Below are 15,321 nucleotides of genomic sequence, written 5' to 3'. Positions count from 1 at the left end.
TCCGGGTGGTGGAGGACAGCGAGGGACTGATTAGCCTGAAGGGGGTTGGAGGAAGCCACAGGTATGTATAAAACTTTACTTTTCATCCGTCTCAGGTACCCTTTAATTTGTAGTCACCAAACCAAATTTTAACAACAAATCAAATTATTTGATTTCATCAGCAAAGGGAGTGCGTACATTTGCATAAATCAGCATCAATGCAGAATTATTTCCATCTCATTGACCATCTCTATTAGTGACACAGCTACACATCAGGCTTTATTCTTACAGCATAGATGTTATTTAGTATATATAAGAGATTCCTGTGTACACATCATATATACAGTCACAATCAGATATGTATATCTGACCTTAAAAATACGGGGACTGCTTTATTGAAGCAGCACAAGTAACTCATTTTGATTGGTTTATTTCATTTTTGTGGACTAAGCACAGCTATTACTGTATATATACATTATTTTTAATGACTATTATCTGAGAAATAGAACATTTTATCATATTTTCTATTTTAATTAGTTACAAATTCATTAGGAGTCGGAGTCGGTGCATTTTTTCCCCGACTCTTGACTCCAGGCACCCAAAATTGCCCGACTCCACGACTCCGACTCCACAGCCCTGAGACCAATAGCGGTGGTTTTGTTTGTTAACTTCACCATTCACATAAAAGTTTGCCTCATCACTGGACAAAATCTTCTGCATAAACTGAGGGTCCTGTTCCAGTTTTTGTTTTGCCCATTCTGCAAATTCAGTGCGCCGATCTGGGTCATCCTCATTGAGATGCTGCAGTAGCTGAAGTTTGTAACGCTGCCATTTGTGAGTAGCTAATATCCACCGAAGGGATGTTCGACTAATGCCACTCTCCAGTGACATGCGGCGAGTGCTATGCTGTGGGCTCTTGCTGAATGAAGCTAGGACAGCCACTGATGTTTATTCATTAGTGACAGATTTCATGCGTCCACATTTCAGCAAATACAACACTGAACCAGTTCCACAAAACTTAGCAAGCTGTTTGCTAACTGAAGCATGGGAGATGGGTGGTCTCGTAGGGTGTCTTGCATTGAAATCTGCTGCAATGACCCGGTTACTGCGTTCACCAGACACCAACACAATTTCTATCCGCTCCTCACGTGTTACATAGTAGTGTTAACCTCGGCAACATGTCAATGGCTGTAAACAAAGAGAAACTTGTAAATAACTCATGAAAGAATACAGTTACGTTAAAACCAAGCACACCATTGTTTTTCTTGTGAAATCCCCAATAAGTTTGATGTGTCACATGACCCTCCTTCCTATTGAAATAAACAAAAGTTGGATTTAAAATGGCCACCATGGTCACCACCCATCTTGAAAAGTTTCCCCCCTCACATTTACTAATGTGCCACAAACAGGAAGTTATCACCAACCATTCCCATTTTATTAAAGTGTATCCATATAAATGGCCCACCCTGTATTTTTGGACCACTGTCTGGGTTTTCCCACACTTTTTTTAAAGAATTTGTGGCTGCAGAGATGCCATGAAAGTTGTAAAAGTTCACCTGCCCATTAAAGGCTATGGGTCTCGGTCAGTTTTTCAAGGAAACGTGATGCTCGGCCATCACTACCAGTAAGATATATAGGAGGCATCTCTGAAGATCTCCTCCTCAGACTGAGCGTTTCACCCGCTCTACTCCCTGGAAAGCAAATGTGTTCATATCCTGCATGGTCATTTTTGAAACTCTTAGCAACCCCTGAAGTATTGTCTGCGGGCCCCTAAAATGCTCATAAATTCTGCACCGTAGGGGGCGCCCCGTGCACCCCACATGCTGCATACGGCAGGATATACAAGATATGACTCATGATCCTGCCTCATTAGCATAGAATAAAGCACCAAATTTATTTAAAAAAGCCTGAAGGGGAAAAAGTGCCCCAACGAGTACTTACCTCAGTATCCCCGTACCTCTCCCCCCACCAATCCAGTGCTGGGACCTCCAAACCTTCTCAACAAGCACCTGTTGTGTCTGTCCGTGCCCATGAACAAGCGCAGCAGCACTGAGCAGATGCAGGATGCCTTCTGCATTCGCAGTACCACAGAGCTGTACAAATTCCACTTTTTATCCGCCTAGCCGAGTCATTCCGTGCTACAAAGCAAGCACAAGGCATCCCGCGCAGTGTGTCTGCCTGCATGGATGGGAGCCCGGCTGTGATCTTCCAGAGTGTGCAAGCACAAGGCACCCCACGCAGTGTGCCCATCTACATGGATGGGAGCCTGGCCTTCCAGAGGGTGCTAGCACAAGGCATCCCGCGCAGTGTGCCTGCCTGCATGGGTGGGAGCCCGGCTGTGACCTTCCAGAGAGAGCAAGCACAAGGCATCCTGCACAGTGTGCCTGCCTGCATGGATGGATGGGAGCCCAGCTGTGACCTTCCAGAGGGTGCAAGCACAAGGCATTCCGCACAGTGTTCCCACCTGCATGGGTGGGAGCCCGGCTGTGACCTTCCAGAGGGAGCAAGCACAAGGCATCCCGCGCAGTGTGCCTGCCTGCATGGATGGATGGGAGCCCAGCTGTGACCTTCCAGAGGGTGCAAGCACAAGACATCCCACGCAGTGTGCCTGCCTGCATGGATGGGAGCCAAGCTGTGACCTTCCAGAGGGTGCAAGCACAAGGCATCCCATGCAGTGTGTCTGCCTGCATGGATGGGAGCCCGGCTGTGACCTTCCAGAGGGTGCAAGCACAAGGCATCCCGCACAGTGTGCCTGCCTGCATGGAGGGGAGCCCGGCTGTGACCTTCCAGAGGGTACAAGCACAAGGCATCCCGCACAGTGTGCCCACTCGCATGGATGGGAGCCCGGCTGTGACCTTCCAGAGGGTGGAAGCAGAAGGCATCCCGCGCAGTGTGCCTGCCTGCATGGATGGATGGATGGATAGATGGATGGATGGTTAGGAGCCTGGCTGTGACCTTCCAGAGGATGCAGCGCTGGCTTGATTGTCGGGAAAAGGATGTGGGGAGCCTTGGGAGGACCCAGAGGGGATACAGATCTGACCTGTGCTTTATTTTAAATTATATCTTTAACACTTGCTATGGAATAAATAGAAGATGAACAAAACCAACTACTAATTAGGCTTAATACTATATGTAGCCATGTTTATCCCATCATCCCACCTCAGCTCAGGGACTTGCTTTACAAACCAATGCGCTGAGTAGCATGAAAGAACCCCGGGACTCTGTATAATATGCTGCCAGGTGCATCTAGCAAGAAATAAACCACAACCAAAACATTTCCCACACTCAGTGCAGTAATACAGCTTCTCACTAGTGATGGTCAAGTAGATGCAAATAACTTCGAGTTGATGCACATTTATGCAAATAGTTATGCAAATTTATTCAGCTTGAAAATGAACCCATCGAATTTTACCTCAGCGGGATTTGATTGCATCATTTTCGAGCAGCATAAATTTTTTTTACAAATTTGCATCAACTCGAAGTTATTTGCATCTACTTGACCATCACTACTTCTCACCAGCTATGTAAGAGGGATAAGCGGAACTGAACAAGCCTGTTATTGGCCGCTGCACTCCACTCTCCATACTCCCTACTTCCAGCTGTGTTGGGGAGATGGAGAGCAGTATGCTGCGGCCAGTTCAGGTTCACTAAAAGAGAAGTTATGTTTCACTGACTCTTACTTACCAGCTTTGTGTGATCTCTCATGTCTGAGAAGATTTGATTTATGTACAAAACATTTCCCACACTCAGCACATGAATACGGCTTCTCACCAGTGTGATATCTCTCATGGATGACAAGCTCTGCTTTCCGTACAAAACATTTCCCACACTCAGCACATGAAAACGGCTTCTCTCCAGTGTGAGATCTCTCATGGAGGACAAGGTATGATTTCTGTACAAAACATTCCCCACACTCAGCACATGTATAAGGCTTCACACCAGTGTGAAATCTCTCATGACTGACAAGAGTTGATTTCTGTACAAAACATTTCCCACACTCAGCACATGAATATGGCTTCTCTCCAGTGTGAGATCTCTCATGCATGACAAGCTTTGATTTACATCCAAAACATTTCCCACATTCAGCACATGAATAAACACCAGTGTGAGATATTTCATGTCTGGCCAATTCTGATTTACATACAAAACATTTCCCACACTCAGCACATGAATATGGCTTCTCTCCAGTGTGAGATCTCTCATGACGGACAAGCTTTGATTTACATCCAAAACATTTCCCACATTCAGCACATGAATAAACACCAGTGTGAGATATTTCATGTCTGGCCAATTCTGATTTACATACAAAACATTTCCCACACTCAGCACATGAATATGGCTTCTCTCCAGTGTGAGATCTCTCATGGAGAACAAGATGTGATTTCCGTACAAAACATTTCCCACACTCAGCACATGCATATGGCTTCTCTCCAGTGTGAATTCTCTTGTGTATGACAAGGTATGATTTTTTCACAAAACATTTCCCACATAGGGAACAGGAATGAGACCCTCCAGCAGGGGGAGAGCTGTGCTGGGTATGAGGTCCCTCAGGGTCAGATAGGTGGTGAGGGTGGTCTGGGGGAATATTTGGGGTAACCAGGATATCTGCAGGAGACTCTTGTCCAGTGACATCATCATCCGCTGTACAGTCTGTGGATACAGAGAGACGAGTCTCTGAGAGGTTCCTGATGCCGGGACTCTGCGCTGCAAATAGAGAAAAATCATCACTTCCTGTTAGATAATTCTGAGGGGAGAAACAATTATCATTAGGGATGGTCAGTGAGCTGCTGATAATTCCAAGTTGAGGCAAAGTTTGTGCAGACTGGAAATGGACCAGATGCAGCAGCTGCATAACATGGCATAAAATTAGCATGCAGTTTGCACCATCTCAGAGTTATTGGCATGTCACTGACCATCACAAGTTATCAGCCTGACTGAGAACTGCAGAAGGTGCAGCTCATTACAGGCGGCCAATCACATGACTACAACTTTGGCTTGCATGAAAATGTTATGTAGCTGGGAGTTCAGCCAATCAAATGCATTTCCTGACCAATCTGATTATCTGCATACAATCTGCATGACATTTGCATACACGTCAGAGGTATTTGCATATCACTGGCCCCTCCCACACCTAAAGCATAGGCCATACATTGAGCAGCAGTGAATGTAGAGCTTGATGAGACAGTGGAAGCAATGTGTTACTCCTGTGACAACAGACCTATATGTACTTATAGCAAGAGATCTGTGTTATGTTTGTAGAGCAATGTGGTGTCACTTCCACATGTACATGTTTCTCTCTCTTATTCCCAATTAAGCAAATAAGGAAACTGTGACTGGGGATGGTCTGACATTTCCATCAAAGCGCCGACTTCCAGAACAGAAATGCCGCAATGTCAGAATGCCGCATTACAGCAACTCGGAAATGTCAGCCAATCACTGAGCACAGAAGCATCGGACCAATCAGAGAATGCAGAATATTTCTGTGGAAATGGGAATCCCGAGGGATGCCTCCGCACTCTCTGATTGGTCCAATACTACCGAATATTTCCCAGTCCTGTGATTGGACTTACATTTCAGAAAATTACCATAAAAAAGGGAACACCACGGTCATCTCAGGCTCATCAGTGTACTGCGATTTACATGCGGAAATGTGCAAATTATACGTACATCCACAATTATAGCTTACATTAAATATAGCAGAATTAACTGGCCAATCGGATTCTCTACCAATCCGGAGCAATTATAGGCCCTAGCAACCAGGTCCTAGCAACCTATCACAGGCTATCCCTCCCCTCTTGTATATAAGAGAGGTGAGACTGTCAGCCATTTTGTGGGTTCAGTGAGGAGGAGGATATTGAGGGAGACAGTGTGCTGCATTGTGCTGCAGAGAATCAGTTGTGTGTGGATTGAGTTGTGTGACAGAATCTGGTGAGTTGTGAGATAGCGAGTGAGTGAGGAGTGAGTAGACAGACAGATTGTAGTGCACTAGTGAGTGAGAAGGAGGAGTTTGCTGAAGTTAGTGTGATAGAACAGAAAGTCAGATGTGAGTGTAGAGAGGCCTAGTGACAGGGAGAGAGGGTGTGCTGTAGTGTGATGGAGAGAGCAGAGACAGATTGTAGTGTAGTGCAGGGCCTGACTTGTACTTTTTACTGCCCAAAGCCAAACTGTCACCAGCCGCCCCTGACTAGGGCTGCACGTTTTTTCGGTTTAAAACCGAAACCGCGGTTCGTGGCAAGACGATCTGCTGATCGTCAGTACCTTCGGTTTTTCGGTCCGCTGTCTAATACTTTGCTTCTGGCCCCGCTGTGCGCGGATTGGCCAGAAGCAGTGAATATGTATGAGTGTTAATGAGCGGGGGGCGGATCCACTCGAGCAAGCGGCCGGGCACATACAGCATTACCAATCACTGGCTAGCGATGGAATGACGGCAGCGGTAGGCGGAGCTGTACAGAGCATCCAGCTCCGCCTACCGCTGCCGTCATTCCATTGCTAGCCAGTGATTGGTAATGCTGTATGTGCCCGGCCGCTTGCTCGAGTGGATCCGCCCCCCCGCTCATTAACACTCATACATATTCACTGCTTCTGGCCAATCCGCGCACAGCGGGGCCAGAAGCAAAGTATTACAGTCAGCGGACCGGGCAGTGCGCCCCCCCCCCCAGCATTTGAAAAAAGTCGGGGAAAAATAGAAATTGCAATTTCTGAAAGAAAAATTGCAATTTTGATTTTTCCCTAAAATCGTGCAGCCGTACCCCTGACCAACAACATCTCCTGACCAACATCTTCCAACATAGGTAGCCAAATGCTTCCCTGGCTCCACTGCAATACAGATAGCCAGTCACACCCCCCCCCCCCCCTGCTGGACAGGTGGCCAGATGTCAAATGGTTAGATGTTTTTCCCCTCCCCCATGCAGAATACAATAGATGGCCAGATGTTTCCCCATCCCCCTTGTACTATAGATGGACAGATATACCCGCCTCCTTGTAGTATAGATAGCCAGATGCCCCCCCTCCCCCCTTGAAGCTTAGGTAGCCTGTCAGTCCCTTCCAATGCTAAAGCTTCCTCTTCCCCTCCTCCTCCATCAGCTGCCACTGTGCATCGCTTTCTGCCACCAGCATATCTCACATGTGGCTCGTCGCCACATTACCGGCAAATCACAAGATGGGAAATGCTGACTGCAGAAAGAGATGCACAGCGGCAGCTGATGATGGAGGAGGGGAAGAGGAAGCTTTAGCATTGGAGGCGAGCGGAGAGGGGAGTGACTGGCGGTGCTGCTGTGTGGAGGAGGGAGGGGGAAACATCTGGCAAGCGACTCTCTGCCCGCAAGGCAGGTGTGAGGAAACGCGGAAAAGCCGCCGTCAGTATTCAGAGTGAGGCGGCTGTTTCCGCGTCCAACATGGCGACAACGCGGAGAAACCGCCGCATGCCGCATGGGCAGAGCGGTGGAGTCCGCGTTGGATGCGGCAGATTGCGTGCATGACAATGTTAATGACAGTGTGGTTGGACGCAGGGAGGCCGCCGCTTGCTTGGAGAGCAGCGCGGCGGGTCCCGCGCCCGAGTCAGCAGATACATTGCAAAACATGTCTGGTGTGGCTGGGACTGATAGTCCACACAGGTTCAGAAGGACGCGCGCGCGCGCTGAGAGGCAGAGTTTATATGACAGCCAGAGGAGAGTCAGCTGATCAAGCTGGTCAGCTGACATTTTCACCAGTTCTCATTGGTCCAGCACTTAGGGGTGGCGCTGGAGAGCGCTATAGTATATATACTGGGTGCTGGTCATTTCTCTGGTGTCTGGCGTTGCGATCACTACGTGGTAGCACTCAGACCTTGTCAGTATCTGTGTTCTAGATCAGTTTCCAAAGGTGTTGATGATCACGGAGCTCACACCTTAGCTTAGGAATATTGTATTGTATTATTTGCTATGACCTTCTGCCTGCCTGACCATTCCTCTGATTTCTGATTCTGTATCTTGCTATTCTGATATCCTCTTGCCAAACTCTGCTCATTCCTGGACTCTGTATCTGCCTCCTGATTCTGTACCTTGCTATTCTGATACTCTGTTGCCAAACTCTGCCTGTCCATTGGATTACGTATCGGTCTCCTGAATCTGTACCTTATCTGTCTGTGTGTTAACGACCTGGCTTGCTCGACCTCGAGAACTGGCCTTACTGTTAGAGGCAGTTCCCAGACCTGTTAGTGACACCCTCACTGGTGTCACTCACTCTCTGTCCTTCCTTCTCTCAGCCTAGCTCCTCCCCCGGGAGAGTCTAGGCTAACGGAAGGAACGTACTTCTGTGCAGTATTCCTTACTGCTTCTGTACCTACTTCTGAGGTACAGTCCTCAAAGTATTACTGTCGCACCTAACACTCTCTTGTCTCAGGTGTCCAGAGGTTAGAGATATATCTGATTATCGGTGATACTGCAGATCACCGGTAATCAGACCCTCTCTGTGTTACACCGATCGTTACAGCAGGTAATTTCCAGCTGCCCACAGCTATTGTGAAGGATCCAAATAATGAAGCAAGGCTGGCAGCCACGGACCGGGTCTGGCAAGCAGCCAAACACACTACACAGCCAGCCACGGGCAACAGCAGGAGAGTTCTGCGGTTAGGCGCTCACCCGATCTCTCCGTGCACTGCAGGCTTGCAATTGAAAATTCGATTGCAAACTACACATTTTCAGCCCACTACCCAACTTCCCTTGCTCCCGTGGCGCCCTAGGCCATGACCTACAGTGGTTTGCAAATGTATTCGGCCCCCTTGAAGTTTTCCACATTTTGTCACATTACTGCCACAAACATGAATCAATTTTATTGCAATTCCACGTGAAAGACCAATACAAAGTGGTGTACACGTGAGAAGTGGAACGAAAATCATACACGATTCCAAACATTTTTTTTCAAATCAATAACTGCAAAGTGGGGTGTGCATAATTATTCAGCCCCCTTAGGTCTGAGTGCAGTCAGTAGCCCATAGACATTGCCTGATGAGTGCTGATGACTAAATAGAGTGCCCTTCTGTGTAATCTAATGTCAGTACAAATACAGCTGCTCTGTGACGGCCTCAGAGGTTGTCTAAGAGAATATTGGGAGCAACAACACCATGAAGTCCAAAGAACACACCACACAGGTCAGGGATAAAGTTGAGAAATTTAAAGTAGGCTTAGGCTATAAAAAGATTTCCAAAGCCTTTACCATCCCACGGAGCACTGTTCAAGCGATCATTCAGAAATGGAAGGAGTATGGCACAACTGTAAACCTACCAAGACAAGGCCGTCCACCTAAACTCACAGACCGAACAAGGAGATCGCTGATCAGAAATGCAGTGAAGAGGCCCATGGTGACTCTGGACGAGCTGCAGAGATCTACAGCTCAGGTGGGGGAATCTGTCCAAAGGACAACTATTAGTCATGCACTGTACAAAGTTGGCCTTTATGGAAGAGTGGCAAAAAGAAACCCATTGTTAACAAAAAAGCATAAGAAGTCCCATTTGCAGTTGGCCACAAGCCATGTGGGGGACACAGCAAACATGTGGAAGAAGGTGCTCTGGTCAGATGAGACCCAAATGGAACTTTTTGTCCAAAATGCAAAATGCTATGTGTGGCAGAAAACTAACACTGCACATCACTCAGAACACACCATCTCCACTGTCAAATATAGTGGTGGCAGCATCATGCTCGGTGGGATGCATCTCTTCAGCAGGGACAGGGAAGCTGGTCAGAGTTAATGGAAAGATGGATGGAGCCAAATACAGGGCAATCTTGGAAGAAAACCTCTTGGAGACTGCAAAAGACTTGAGACTGAAATGAAAGTTCACCTTCCAGCAAGACAACGACCATAAACATAAAGCCAGGGCAACAATGGAACGGTTTAAAACAAAACATATCCATGTGTTAGAATGGCCCAGTCAAAGTCCAGATCTAAATCCAATCGAGAATTTGTGGCAAGATCTGAAAACTGCTGTTCACAAACGCTGTCCATCTAATCTGACTGAGCTGGAGCTGTTTTGCAAAAAAGAAAGGGCAAGGACTTCAGTCTCTAGATGTGCAAAGCTGGTAGAGACATACCCTAAAAGACTGGCAGCTGTAATTGCAGCAAAAGAAGGTTCTACAAAGTATTGACTCAGAGGGCTGAATAATTACGCACACCCCACTTTGTAGTTATTTATTTGTAAAAAATGTTTGGAATCATGTATGATTTTCATTCCACTTCTCAAGTGTACACCACTTTGTAATGGTCTTTCATGTGGAATTCCAATAAAATTTATTCATGTTTGTGGCAGTAATGTGACAAAATGTGGAAAGCTTCAAGGGGGCCAAATACTTTTGCAAACCACTGTATGTGGCCTTGGCTTAAATCCGGCCCTGGTGTAGTGAGTCACTAGTGAGTGAGTGAGAAGGTTAGCTGTAGTGTGTCAGCGAGAGAGTTCGTTTGTGCTTGAGTGTAGTGAGTAATAGTGAGTGAGCGTTAGCGTAGTGAGTAATAGTGAGTGAGCGTTAGCGTAGTGAGTAATAGTGAGTGAGCGTTAGCGTAGTGAGTAATAGTGAGTGAGCGTTAGCGTAGTGAGTAATAGTGAGTGAGCGTTAGCGTAGTGAGTAATAGTGAGTGAGCGTTAGCGTAGTGAGTAATAGTGAGTGAGCGTTAGCGTAGTGAGTAATAGTGAGTGAGCGTTAGCGTAGTGAGTAATAGTGAGTGAGCGTTAGCGTAGTGAGTAATAGTGAGTGAGCGTTAGCGTAGTGAGTAATAGTGAGTGAGCGTTAGCGTAGTGAGTAATAGTGAGTGAGCGTTAGCGTAGTGAGTAATAGTGAGTGAGCGTTAGCGTAGTGTGTAATAGTGAGTGAGCGTTAGCGTAGTGAGTAATAGTGAGTGAGCGTTAGCGTAGTGAGTAATAGTGAGTGAGCGTTAGTGTAGTGAGTAATAGTGAGTGAGCGTTAGTGTAGTGAGTAATAGTGAGTGAGCGTTAGTGTAGTGAGTTTCCCTTTTTTAGTTACTTGATTTTTTTTTCTTTTATTTCAAATTTGATTCATTTTAATTTTTTTTATAAATATTGTGATTTGAATTTTATTTGATTAGAAAGTTTCTGCATTCTTTTCATTTCATTTTTATCGGTTTCATTCATTTTCATTTTCTTTTTACTTTACTTTTATTTATTTTTTTATTTTGTAATTTTATTTTTTCCTGCATTTTAGTTGACACATTTTCTGTTCATAAAATATAGATAGATTAGTGTTGTAGTTAGAGAGCGAGTTAGAGAGCGTTCACACAACTCGTTCTTTCACAATTTATGGGGGTTTTTGTGCTCACCAAGCCCCCCAATCCCTGAGCTGCCCCAATACATTTGTAGCGTTTCACCCCCTATATGTTTGTTCACAATGAAGCACAGCAAGGGTGATGGCACTCCAAGCCGCAGGTAAAATGATGGTGGATTAGGCGGGTTCTTGTCTAGACATCAGCAGGCAAGGCCAACCCCATCACATTTACAACCTGTACAAGAGATGAGGAGGTGGTGGTTGGCAGCAACAAGCCCACTGATCAGGGAATTTTTTCCTATCTATTCGGTACACAATTGGCCAGCAGCAGGCAGCCTCTATGGTGGATTGGATTTGACGCGAAACGCTCTACCCAATTTGAGGAATTAGCAGCAGCAAGAGGCTCTCTTCTTCCTCTAACCATCACTCTGTACATCATGTGCAGCCTGAACAGTCCCACTGCACGCCATCCCCCTCTGTACACCAGGCTGGAAGCAGCATCCAGGCCTCATCAGCTGTCTCCTCCCCCCAGTTTGCCACCCAGCGCCAGGCCTTTTTCCCAAAAAATCATTCGCTCAACTGACCCAACAGTGATCCGCAACAATGAGCTCCAGGCAAGATTGCTGGTCCAACAGCTCTCTGCCCTATCAGCTGGGAAAAGTGCCCCCTTCCACCAACTGATGAGCTGTTAGGTGCCACAATGGCAGATCCACAGCCTCCATTTTTTTACCAATGAATAAGTAAACAAACTTGTACATAAGCGATCACAAGTGATGAAATACACAGTCTCAGGAGACTAATAGAACACCAGTCCACAAACGGTGGAGCGCTCCCTGGCTATTTGTGTCTAGCTTCAAAAGATGAAAGAACTAATTGGGTTAGCGCTCAAAGATAGTCTCTGCTGTAAAAGATGTTCAAACCCGGTAGATGATAATCAGGAAATGCAACAGCATAACATCAGTGGGGCTATAGCTCCCCCAACGGAGCGGCGCAGCGTCTGACGTCACTGGACGCGGTGACTGGTCGATGCGCTTACGCTCTGATCTAGCGGCGGTTTTCGTGGATCTGAAAGCTGGGGTAACGCTTCGGTAGCTGATCCATTTAGCTCATATAGCTGCTTGGTAACCCCCAGTCCTGCGTAGCCACCTGCTGTTACCTGTTATTTAGGCTTTAAAGTATAGAACACACTTTCCACACACTTTAACAGGCCTATCCTTCTCCAGGCCCGGAAGCAGTTGCCGCACTCCCGCAGGTACACCACTCCTGCATTCACTTGTACTAGATGAAAAAAGGAGACAGCACACAGGTTGCTTCTTCAGGTAATCTGTACTCAAACCACACAGTTACAGAGAACACAAGGACATGACATGTTTCGGGTGTAGCCCTTCCTCAGGAACATGTCATGTCCTTGTGTGCTCTGTCTTTGAGCGCTAACCCAATTAGTTCTTTCATCCATTTTTTACCAGGGATGTCATCCCAGCCTCACACAAGCATGCAGTAGAATCTGTATCCCGATGGTTAGACCACACAGTAAGAGGTAGAGGGCACCTCAATACAGATGCCTGGAGCAGCAGACATAGGCAGGGATGGTACCTCACTTTCACTGACCATTGGGTCACCCTACATGGTGCTGGGAAGGGAAGGAGTCGTGGGCGGCATTTGGTCTGGTGGAGCCGCCTGCAGGTTAAGGGGAGGCCAGTCTAACTCCCATCTGCCACCTCCTCTGTCCCAGGTAGTGTTGGGTGTAATGACTTGTGATTTATAGATATCTTTAATGACAAATCGTAATTGTGGACTATGGCACCATAGTCATAATCAGCTGCGATTACATATTCTGACTACGAGTGCACCAGTAATTATGGATGGAAGTGCATTTTCTTTCAGTTTGGGACCAATCAGAATGTCCTCAGCATGTCCCTAGCAGCCAATAGGAATGAGTTGAGCTCACCCACCCTTCCCTATGGCGGATGCCATCTTGGATTACCTCCATGCTGTTACTCAGTACTCTGTGAGAGGTTGTGTTAGAGAGCAGTGCTGTGTACAGGGCTGTGGAGTCGAAGAGTCTAGGAATCGGAGTCAGAGGAATTTTGGGTACCTGGAGAAGGAGTCAGTGGTTTCATAAACTAAGGAATCAAATTTTTTTTTACCAATTCCACAGCCCTGACTGTGTTTTTGCATTTTGTGATCGATTTGTGCTCATTTGATACTCGCTGAACCTGTTATTGATAGTTTAGTGATTCAGTTAGAGATAAAGTGCTTACTAATTGTTAGCTTTGCCATTTAATTAGTGTTAGCTTATTGAACTAGTAAGAGTTTTTGAATCTGGATAATACCGTTTATTGGCTAACTTAGAAGAAAAGGAGTAAGCTTTAGGCTAATATGCACATGTAGAATACACAGTTTATAGCAGTGATGGCTAAACTTGGCACTCCAGCTGTGACAAAACTACAAATCCCATCATGCCTCTGCCTCCCTGAGTTATGCTTAGATCTGTCAGAGTATTGCAATGCCTCATGGGACTTGTAGTTCCACCACAGCTGGAGTGCCAAGGTTAGCCATCACTGGCTAATATGCGTGGGATGAAGAGGAAAAAAACGAGGCACTGAAGCAATGAAAGTGTTTCGCTTAGAAAAGCTTCTTCAGAGGCGCGTGGTAAACCTTTACCACGCGCCTCTGAAGAAGCTTTTCTAAGCGAAACAGCTGTCAGGCCTCCTCCTCACCCCCACTGTATACCCCGCTGTGTCTACAACCTAGGATTAAAGGTACACTTTCATTGCTTCAGTGCCTCGTTTTTTCCTCTTCATCCCATACATCATTGTTTGTTCCCGGGAGCACGCTGCAAGATGAAGTACGTGATCCAGGTTAACCCTTGACCTCCCTACCCGCAACTAGTGCCAGTCTGTCTTTTTCCTTATTGTTGCAATACTGGCTAATATGCACTGGACATTAAAAGGAGATACATTTATCACTTACCAATGCTCATCCCAGTAATAATGTCCTCTTCTTCTTCCTCTTTACTAGTCCTTATCATGTCACTCTCCTCCGTAGACTGCTGATCACTCCTCACAAAGGTCTCTCCTTCCTTTTTAATTGTCCCCATCATGCCACCCTCCTCCATAAAATGCTGATCACTCCTCACATAGCTTTCTTCTTCTTCCTCTTTAACTGTTCTCATCATGCTACCCTCCTCAGTAGACTGCTGATCACTCCTCACACATGTCTCTTCTTCATCCTCTTTATTTGTCCCCATCATTTCACCCTCCTCCACAGATTGTTCATCACTCTTCACATATGTCTCTTCTTCTTCTTTAATTGTCCCCATCATGCCACCCTCCTCCACAGACTGCTGATCTCTCCTCACAAAGGTCTCTCCTTCTTCCTCTTTAATTGTCCCCATCATGCCACCCTCCTCCATAGACTGCTGATCTCTCCTCACAAAGGTCTCTCCTTCTTCCTCTTTAATTGTCCCCATCATGCCACCCTCCTCCATAGACTGCTGATCTCTCCTCACAAAGGTCTCTCCTTCTTCCTCTTTAATTGTCCCCATCATGCCACCCTCCTCCATAGACTGCTGATCTCTCCTCACAAAGGTCTCTCCTTCTTCCTCTTTAATTGTCCTCATCATGCCACCCTCCTCCACAGACTGCTGATCACTCCTCACAAAGGTCTCTCCTTCTTCCTCTTTAATTGTCCCCATCATGCCACCCTCCTCCATAGACTGCTGATCACGCCTCACATACGTCTCTTGTTCTTTTAGCTCAGATCTGATTTATAAAAATGATAAATTGCAACAGTAAAATATTAGTACTAATAACCAGAGCACAGAAAAGAACATAATTTGCTAGGGGTTGATAATATCCCATAAGCTGTGGTATCGGCACATTCAGCACCACAGCCCTCTCTCCCAGTGTGCCTTGCTCATCATCTGGTGCTTCTCTCCCCCTCTCCATGCACACATTCCTGGGAGGTGATAGCAATGCCGGTGTAATGTCTGATTGTGCTGCCCGGAATCTCCCTTCCACACTGAGTAGCACGCATGCACAGTGGGAAGTTAATGATGCTGCTGGAGGTAAAATACTAAATATTTCTGCTTCCA

General features: G+C 46.4%; 1 protein-coding gene across 1 annotated transcript; it reads right to left on the bottom strand.

The window, feature by feature from the left end:
* Positions 1-3,655: 3,655 nt before the first annotated feature.
* LOC137525929 (zinc finger protein 565-like) lies at positions 3,656-14,847 on the bottom strand. The gene is made up of 3 exons (XM_068247138.1): positions 14,199-14,847; positions 3,962-4,683; positions 3,656-3,847 (listed from the first exon to the last, which is right to left on the bottom strand). Exons 1-3 carry the CDS (start codon positions 14,845-14,847, stop codon positions 3,656-3,658), a joined length of 1,563 nt encoding a protein of 520 aa, XP_068103239.1.
* Between the last annotated feature and the right edge of the window lie 474 nt (positions 14,848-15,321).

The sequence above is a fragment of the Hyperolius riggenbachi genome, chromosome 7 (genome assembly GCF_040937935.1).
Source record: "Hyperolius riggenbachi isolate aHypRig1 chromosome 7, aHypRig1.pri, whole genome shotgun sequence".
NCBI classification, from domain to species: domain Eukaryota; kingdom Metazoa; phylum Chordata; class Amphibia; order Anura; family Hyperoliidae; genus Hyperolius; species Hyperolius riggenbachi.
Note: the sequence above shows the minus strand (reverse complement) of the source record. Positions and strands in the feature narration are given on the sequence as shown.